This window comes from Salvelinus fontinalis, chromosome 2, assembly GCF_029448725.1.
Source record: "Salvelinus fontinalis isolate EN_2023a chromosome 2, ASM2944872v1, whole genome shotgun sequence".
Lineage (NCBI taxonomy): Eukaryota > Metazoa > Chordata > Actinopteri > Salmoniformes > Salmonidae > Salvelinus > Salvelinus fontinalis.
The window spans coordinates 94,472,894-94,482,432 of NC_074666.1; the positions used below are offsets into that span (position 1 = coordinate 94,472,894).

The 9,539-nt window shown below is 47.0% G+C and overlaps 1 protein-coding gene across 1 annotated transcript in view; it reads right to left on the minus strand.

Moving 5' to 3' along the window:
- Window positions 1-7,790, minus strand: part of LOC129832251 (E3 ubiquitin-protein ligase SMURF1-like) — a gene marked incomplete at its 5' end in the record, with an annotated part of 97,861 nt that extends 90,071 nt beyond the window's left edge. The window contains 1 exon segment of the mRNA XM_055896184.1: window positions 7,657-7,790. Within this exon segment, the coding sequence (XP_055752159.1) occupies window positions 7,657-7,790 (134 nt within the window).
- Between the last annotated feature and the right edge of the window lie 1,749 nt (window positions 7,791-9,539).

Sequence of the window (9,539 nt, forward strand, 5' to 3'; positions counted from 1 at the left end):
CTGTTTCAGCTTGTATGGTCAGTCTAGCTGTATGGAGGAGAAGGTACTGCTCTGTTTCAGCTGGTATGGTCAGTCTAGCTGTATGGAGGAGAAGGTACTGCTCTGTTTCAGCTGGTATGGTCAGTCTAGCTGTATGGAGGAGAAGGTACTGCTCTGTTTCAGCTGGTATGGTCAGTCTAGCTGTATGGAGGAGAAGGTACTGCTCTGTTTCAGCTGGTATGGTCAGTCTAGCTGTATGGAGGAGAAGGTACTGCTCTGTTTCAGCTGGTTTGGTCAGTCTAGCTGTATGGAGGAGAAGGTACTGCTCTGTTTCAGCTGGTATGGTCAGTCTAGCTGTATGGAGGAGAAGGTACTGCTCTGTTTCAGCTGGTATGGTCAGTCTAGCTGTATGGAGGAGAAGGTACTGCTCTGTTTCAGCTGGTATGGTCAGTCTAGCTGTATGGAGGAGAAGGTACTGCTCTGTTTCAGCTGGTATGGTCAGTCTAGCTGTATGGAGGAGAAGGTACTGCTCTGTTTCAGCTGGTATGGTCAGTCTAGCTGTATGGAGAAGGTACTGCTCTGTTTCAGCTGGTATGGTCAGTCTAGCTGTATGGAGGAGAAGGTACTGCTCTGTTTCAGCTGGTATGGTCAGTCTAGCTGTATGGAGGAGAAGGTACTGCTCTGTTTCAGCTGGTATGGTCAGCCTAGCTGTATGGAGGAAAAGGTACTGCTCTGTTTCAGCTGGTATGGTCAGTCTAGCTGTATGGAGGAGAAGGTACTGCTCTGTTTCAGCTGGTATGGTCAGTCTAGCTGTATGGAGGAGAAGGTACTGCTCTGTTTCAGCTGGTATGGTCAGTCTAGCTGTATGGAGGAGAAGGTACTGCTCTGTTTCAGCTGGTATGGTCAGTCTAGCTGTATGGAGAAGGTACTGCTCTGTTTCAGCTGGTATGGTCAGTCTAGCTGTATGGAGAAGGTACTGCTCTGTTTCAGCTGGTATGGTCAGTCTAGCTGTATGGAGGAGAAGGTACTGCTCTGTTTCAGCTGGTATGGTCAGTCTAGCTGTATGGAGGAGAAGGTACTGCTCTGTTTCAGCTGGTATGGTCAGTCTAGCTGTATGGAGGAGAAGGTACTGCTCTGTTTCAGCTGGTATGGTCAGTCTAGCTGTATGGAGGAGAAGGTACTGCTCTGTTTCAGCTGGTATGGTCAGTCTAGCTGTATGGAGGAGAAGGGACTGCTCTGTTTCAGCTGGTATGGTCAGTCTAGCTGTATGGAGGAGAAGGTACTGCTCTGTTTCAGCTGGTATGGTCAGTCTAGCTGTATGGAGGAGAAGGTACTGCTCTGTTTCAGCTGGTATGGTCAGTCTAGCTGTATGGAGGAGAAGGTACTGCTCTGTTTCAGCTGGTATGGTCAGTCTAGCTGTATGGAGAAGGTACTGCTCTGTTTCAGCTGGTATGGTCAGTCTAGCTGTATGGAGGAGAAGGTACTGCTCTGTTTCAGCTGGTATGGTCAGTCTAGCTGTATGGAGAAGAAGGTACTGCTCTGTTTCAGCTGGTATGGTCAGTCTAGCTGTATGGAGAAGGTACTGCTCTGTTTCAGCTGGTATGGTCAGTCTAGCTGTATGGAGGAGAAGGTACTGCTCTGTTTCAGCTGGTATGGTCAGTCTAGCTGTATGGAGAAGGTACTGCTCTGTTTCAGCTGGTATGGTCAGTCTAGCTGTATGGAGGAGAAGGTACTGCTCTGTTTCAGCTGGTATGGTCAGTCTAGCTGTATGGAGGAGAAGGTACTGCTCTGTTTCAGCTGGTATGGTCAGTCTAGCTATATGGAGGAGAAGGTACTGCTCTGTTTCAGCTGGTATGGTCAGTCTAGCTGTATGGAGAAGGTACTGCTCTGTTTCAGCTGGTATGGTCAGTCTAGCTGTATGGAGGAGAAGGTACTGCTCTGTTTCAGATGGTATGGTCAGTCTAGCTGTAAGGAGGAGAAGGTACTGCTCTGTTTCAGCTGGTATGGTCAGTCTAGCTGTATGGAGGAGAAGGTACTGCTCTGTGTCAGCTGGTATGGTCAGTCTAGCTGTATGGAGAAGGTACTGCTCTGTTTCAGCTGGTATGGTCAGTCTAGCTGTATGGAGGAGAAGGTACTGCTCTGTTTCAGCTGGTATGGTCAGTCTAGCTGTATGGAGGAGAAGGTACTGCTCTGTTTCAGCTGGTATGGTCAGTCTAGCTGTATGGAGGAGAAGGTACTGCTCTGTTTCAGCTGGTATGGTCAGTCTAGCTGTATGGAGAAGAAGGTACTGCTCTGTTTCAGCTGGTATGGTCAGTCTAGCTGTATGGAGGAGAAGGTACTGCTCTGTTTCAGCTGGTATGGTCAGTCTAGCTGTATGGAGGAGAAGGTACTGCTCTGTTTCAGCTGTTCTGGTCAGTCTAGCTGTATGGAGGAGAAGGTACTGCTCTGTTTCAGCTGGTATGGTCAGTCTAGCTGTATGGAGGAGAAGGTACTGCTCTGTTTCAGCTGGTATGGTCACTCTAGCTGTATGGAGAAGGTACTGCTCTGTTTCAGCTGGTATGGTCAGTCTAGCTGTATGGAGAAGGTATTGCTCTGTTTCAGCTGGTATGGTCAGTCTAGCTGTATGGAGCAGAAGGTACTGCTCTGTTTCAGCTGGTATGGTCAGTCTAGCTGTATGGAGGAGAAGGTACTGCTCTGTTTCAGCTGGTATGGTCAGTCTAGCTGTATGGAGGAGAAGGTACTGCTCTGTTTCAGCTGGTATGGTCAGTCTAGCTGTATGGAGAAGGTACTGCTCTGTTTCAGCTGGTATGGTCAGTCTAGCTGTATGGAGGAGAAGGTACTGCTCTGTTTCAGCTGGTATGGTCAGTCTAGCTGTATGGAGAAGGTACTGCTCTGTTTCAGCTGGTATGGTCAGTCTAGCTGTATGGAGGAGAAGGTACTGCTCTGTTTCAGCTGGTATGGTCAGTCTAGCTGTATGGAGGAGAAGGTACTGCTCTGTTTCAGCTGGTATGGTCAGTCTAGCTGTATGGAGGAGAAGGTACTGCTCTGTTTCAGCTGGTATGGTCAGTCTAGCTGTATGGAGGAGAAGGTACTGCTCTGTTTCAGCTGGTATGGTCAGTCTAGCTGTATGGAGAAGGTACTGCTCTGTTTCAGCTGGTATGGTCAGTCTAGCTGTATGGAGAAGAAGGTACTGCTCTGTTTCAGCTGGTATGGTCAGTCTAGCTGTATGGAGAAGGTACTGCTCTGTTTCAGCTGGTATGGTCAGTCTAGCTGTATGGAGAAGGGACTGCTCTGTTTCAGCTGGTATGGTCAGTCTAGCTGTATGGAGGAGAAGGTACTGCTCTGTTTCAGCTGGTATGGTCAGTCTAGCTGTATGGAGGAGAAGGTACTGCTCTGTTTCAGCTTGTATGGTCAGTCTAGCTGTATGGAGGAGAAGGTACTGCTCTGTTTCAGCTGGTATGGTCAGTCTAGCTGTATGGAGGAGAAGGTACTGCTCTGTTTCAGCTGGTATGGTCAGTCTAGCTGTATGGAGAAGGTACTGCTCTGTTTCAGCTGGTATGGTCAGTCTAGCTGTATGGAGAAGAAGGTACTGCTCTGTTTCAGCTGGTATGGTCAGTCTAGCTGTATGGAGAAGGTACTGCTCTGTTTCAGCTGGTATGGTCAGTCTAGCTGTATGGAGGAGAAGGTACTGCTCTGTTTCAGCTGGTATGGTCAGTCTAGCTGTATGGAGAAGGTACTGCTCTGTTTCAGCTGGTATGGTCAGTCTAGCTGTATGGAGGAGAAGGTACTGCTCTGTTTCAGCTGGTATGGTCAGTCTAGCTGTATGGAGAAGGTACTGCTCTGTTTCAGCTGGTATGGTCAGTCTAGCTGTATGGAGGAGAAGGTACTGCTCTGTTTCAGCTGGTATGGTCAGTCTAGCTGTATGGAGGAGAAGGTACTGCTCTGTTTCAGCTGGTATGGTCAGTCTAGCTGTATGGAGGAGAAGGTACTGCTCTGTTTCAGCTGGTATGGTCAGTCTAGCTGTATGGAGGAGAAGGTACTGCTCTGTTTCAGCTGGTATGGTCAGTCTAGCTGTATGGAGGAGAAGGTACTGCTCTGTTTCAGCTGGTATGGTCAGTCTAGCTGTATGGAGGAGAAGGTACTGCTCTGTTTCAGCTGGTATGGTCAGTCTAGCTGTATGGAGAAGGTACTGCTCTGTTTCAGCTGGTATGGTCAGTCTAGCTGTATGGAGGAGAAGGTACTGCTCTGTTTCAGCTGGTATGGTCAGTCTAGCTGTATGGAGGAGGAGGTACTGCTCTGTTTCAGCTGGTATGGTCAGTCTAGCTGTATGGAGGAGGAGGTACTGCTCTGTTTCAGCTGGTATGGTCAGGCTAGCTGTATGGAGGAGAAGGTACTGCTCTGTTTCAGCTGGTATGGTCAGTCTAGCTGTATGGAGGAGAAGGTACTGCTCTGTTTCAGCTGGTATGGTCAGTCTAGCTGTATGGAGGAGAAGGTACTGCTCTGTTTCAGCTGGTATGGTCAGTCTAGCTGTATGGAGAAGGTACTGCTCTGTTTCAGCTGGTATGGTCAGTCTAGCTGTATGGAGGAGAAGGTACTGCTCTGTTTCAGCTGGTATGGTCAGTCTAGCTGTATGGAGGAGAAGGTACTGCTCTGTTTCAGCTGGTATGGTCAGTCTAGCTGTATGGAGAAGAAGGTACTGCTCTGTTTCAGCTGGTATGGTCAGTCTAGCTGTATGGAGGAGAAGGTACTGCTCTGTTTCAGCTGGTATGGTCAGTCTAGCTGTATGGAGAAGGTACTGCTCTGTCTCAGCTGGTATGGTCAGTCTAGCTGTATGGAGGAGAAGGTACTGCTCTGTTTCAGCTGGTATGGTCAGTCTAGCTGTATGGAGAAGGTACTGCTCTGTTTCAGCTGGTATGGTCAGTCTAGCTGTATGGAGGAGAAGGTACTGCTCTGTTTCAGCTGGTATGGTCAGTCTAGCTGTATGGAGGAGAAGGTACTGCTCTGTTTCAGCTGGTATGGTCAGTCTAGCTGTATGGAGGAGAAGGTACTGCTCTGTTTCAGCTTGTATGGTCAGTCTAGCTGTATGGAGGAGAAGGTACTGCTCTGTTTCAGCTGGTATGGTCAGTCTAGCTGTATGGAGGAGAAGGTACTGCTCTGTTTCAGCTGGTATGGTCAGTCTAGCTGTATGGAGAAGGTACTGCTCTGTTTCAGCTGGTATGGTCAGTCTAGCTGTATGGAGAAGAAGGTACTGCTCTGTTTCAGCTGGTATGGTCAGTCTAGCTGTATGGAGGAGAAGGTACTGCTCTGTTTCAGCTGGTATGGTCAGTCTAGCTGTATGGAGAAGAAGGTACTGCTCTGTTTCAGCTGGTATGGTCAGTCTAGCTGTATGGAGGAGAAGGTACTGCTCTGTTTCAGCTGGTATGGTCAGTCTAGCTGTATGGAGAAGGTACTGCTCTGTTTCAGCTGGTATGGTCAGTCTAGCTGTATGGAGGAGAAGGTACTGCTCTGTTTCAGCTGGTATGGTCAGTCTAGCTGTATGGAGGAGAAGGTACTGCTCTGTTTCAGCTGGTATGGTCAGTCTAGCTGTATGGAGGAGAAGGTACTGCTCTGTTTCAGCTGGTATGGTCAGTCTAGCTGTATGGAGAAGGTACTGCTCTGTTTCAGCTGGTATGGTCAGTCTAGCTGTATGGAGGAGAAGGTACTGCTCTGTTTCAGCTGGTATGGTCAGTCTAGCTGTATGGAGCAGAAGGTACTGCTCTGTTTCAGCTGGTATGGTCAGTCTAGCTGTATGGAGAAGAAGGTACTGCTCTGTTTCAGCTGGTATGGTCAGTCTAGCTGTATGGAGGAGAAGGTACTGCTCTGTTTCAGCTGGTATGGTCAGTCTAGCTGTATGGAGGAGAAGGTACTGCTCTGTTTCAGCTGGTATGGTCAGTCTAGCTGTATGGAGGAGAAGGTACTGCTCTGTTTCAGCTGGTATGGTCAGTCTAGCTGTATGGAGAAGGTACTGCTCTGTTTCAGCTGGTATGGTCAGTCTAGCTGTATGGAGAAGAAGGTACTGCTCTGTTTCAGCTGGTATGGTCAGTCTAGCTGTATGGAGGAGAAGGTACTGCTCTGTTTCAGCTGGTATGGTCAGTCTAGCTGTATGGAGAAGGTACTGCTCTGTTTCAGCTGGTATGGTCAGTCTAGCTGTATGGAGGAGAAGGTACTGCTCTGTTTCAGCTGGTATGGTCAGTCTAGCTGTATGGAGGAGAAGGTACTGCTCTGTTTCAGCTGGTATGGTCAGTCTAGCTGTATGGAGGAGAAGGTACTGCTCTGTTTCAGCTGGTATGGTCAGTCTAGCTGTATGGAGAAGGTACTGCTCTGTTTCAGCTGGTATGGTCAGTCTAGCTGTATGGAGGAGAAGGTACTGCTCTGTTTCAGCTGGTATGGTCAGTCTAGCTGTATGGAGCAGAAGGTACTGCTCTGTTTCAGCTGGTATGGTCAGTCTAGCTGTATGGAGAAGAAGGTACTGCTCTGTTTCAGCTGGTATGGTCAGTCTAGCTGTATGGAGGAGAAGGTACTGCTCTGTTTCAGCTGGTATGGTCAGTCTAGCTGTATGGAGGAGAAGGTACTGCTCTGTTTCAGCTGGTATGGTCAGTCTAGCTGTATGGAGGAGAAGGTACTGCTCTGTTTCAGCTGGTATGGTCAGTCTAGCTGTATGGAGGAGAAGGTACTGCTCTGTTTCAGCTGGTATGGTCAGTCTAGCTGTATGGAGGAGAAGGTACTGCTCTGTTTCAGCTGGTATGGTCAGTCTAGCTGTATGGAGGAGAAGGTACTGCTCTGTTTCAGCTGGTATGGTCAGTCTAGCTGTATGGAGAAGGTACTGCTCTGTTTCAGCTGGTATGGTCAGTCTAGCTGTATGGAGGAGAAGGTACTGCTCTGTTTCAGCTGGTATGGTCAGTCTAGCTGTATGGAGGAGAAGGTACTGCTCTGTTTCAGCTGGTATGGTCAGTCTAGCTGTATGGAGGAGAAGGTACTGCTCTGTTTCAGCTGTTATGGTCAGTCTAGCTGAAGCTTCTCCCTTTATCATGTGTTCATGTTCAGTATCTGTCACTTTAATAATGTTTGAATCCTTCTTGACTGTGATGTGATTTGTGGATTCAAATTAACTATGTGTGTCTTACAGCCGGTGTGTGTGTGTGTCTTACAGCCGGTGTGTGTGTGTGTGTGTGTCTTACAGCCGGTGTGTGTGTGTGTGTGTGCCCTACAGCCGGTGTGTGTGTGTGTGTGTGTGTGTGTGCCCTACAGCCGGTGTGTGTGTGTGTGTGTGCCCTACAGCCGGTGTGTGTGTGTGTGTGCCCTACAGCCGGTGTGTGTGTGTGTGTGTGCCCTACAGCCGGTGTGTGTGTGTGTGTGTGCCCTACAGCCGGTGTGTGTGTGTGTGTGTGCCCTACAGCCGGTGTGTGTGTGTGTGTGTGCCCTACAGCCGGTGTGTGTGTGTGTGTGTGCCCTACAGCCGGTGTGTGTGTGTGTGTGTGCCCTACAGCCGGTGTGTGTGTGTGTGTGTGCCCTACAGCCGGTGTGTGTGTGTGTGTGTGTGTGTGTGTGTGTGTGTGTGTGTGTGTGTGTGTGTGTGTGTGTGTGTGTGTGTGTGTGTGTGTGTGTGTGTGTGTGTGTGTGTGTGTGTGTGTATCTTACAGCCTGTGTCTTTCAGTCTGCTGATGGAGTTAGCCAGCAGTCGTATACAGCCCAGGAACCCGGCCCCTTGCCTCTTGTGGATCTTCTTATGGTTCCACACACTGATGGTGATGGAGTCTGTCTTCCCTATGTACCTACACACACACACACACACACACACACACACACACACACACACACACACACACACACACACACACACACGGGTCAGGATTAGAGGTCGGACGATTAATTAGGGCCGATTTCAAGTTTTCATAACAATCGGTAATCGTGTACGCCGATTACGACCGATTACATTGCACTCCACGAGGAGACTGCGTGGCAGACTGACTACCGGTTAACCTCTCTTGGATACGTGAGACGTTAGCGTCCCACCTCTTCAACAGCCAGTGAAACTGCTGGGCGCCAAATTCAAATACAGAAATACTCATTATAAAAATTCAGAAAACAAAACATATTTTACATAGGTTTAAAGATGAACTTCTTGTGAATCCAACCACGGTGTCAGGTAAAAAAAATGATTTACGGCGAAAGCATACCATACGATTATTTGAGAACATAGCCCACTAGACAAATCATTATAAACAGTAACCAGCCAAGTAGAAGAGTTACACAAGTCAGAAATAGAGATACAATTAATCCCTTACCTTTGATGATCTTCATATGGTTGCACTCAGCAGACATTCATTTACTCAATAAATGTTCCTTTTGTTCGATAGTCTCTTTATATCCAAAAACCCGTTTTGTTTGCTCGTTTTCTTCAGTAATCCACAGTCTCAAACGCAGTCAAAACAGGAAGACAAAAAAATCTAAATTGTAACCGTAAAATTCATAGAAACATGTCAAACAATGTTTATATTCAATCCTCAGGTTGTTTTTAGCCTAAATAATCGATAATATTTCAACCGGACAATAACATTGTCAATATAAAAGGTAAACAAGAAACGCACTGTCTCGGTCTCGCGCATGAAAAAGCTCTGTGACACTTTAGGGTCCAGTCATTCAGAATGCTCTTACTTCTTCATTTTTCAGAATACAAGCCTGAAACAATTTCCAAAGACTGTTGACATCTAGTGGAAGGCATAGAAACTGCAATTTGAGTCCTAAGTCAATGGATACTGTAATGGCATTGAATAGAAAACTACAAAACCAAAAAAAAAAACTACTTCCTGGATGGATTTCTCTCAGGTTTTCGCCTGCCAAATCAGTTCTGTTATACTCATAGACACTATTTTAACAGTTTTGGAAACTTTAGAGTGTTTTCTATCCAAATCTACCAGTTATATGCATATCATATATTCTGGGCCCGAGAAGCAGGCAGTTTAATTTGGGCATGCATTTCATCCAAAATTCCGAATGCTGCGCCCCCTACCCGAGAGAAGTTAATGACCTAAGGCTCGTATTTCTGTGTGTTTATTATAATTAACTCTATGATTTGATATTTGATAGAGCAGTCTGACTGAGCGGTGGTAAGCAGCAGCAGGCTCGTAAGCGTTCATTCAAACTTTACTGTGTTTGCCAGCAGCTCTTAGCAATGCTTGAATCACAGAGCTGTTTATGACTTCAAGCCTATCAACTCCCGAGATTAGGCTGGCAATACTATAGTGCCTATAAGAACATCCAATAGTCAAAGGTATATGAAATACAAATGGTATAGACAGAAATAGTCCTATAATAACTACAATCTAAAACTTCTTACCTGGGAATATTGAAGACTCATGTTAAAAGGAACCACCAGCTTTCATATGTTCTCATGTTCTGAGCAAGGAACTTAAACGTTAGCTTTCTTACATGGCACATATTGCACTTTTACTTTCTTCTCCAACACTTTGTTTTTGCATTATTTAAACCAAATTGAACATGTTTCATTATTTATTTGAGAC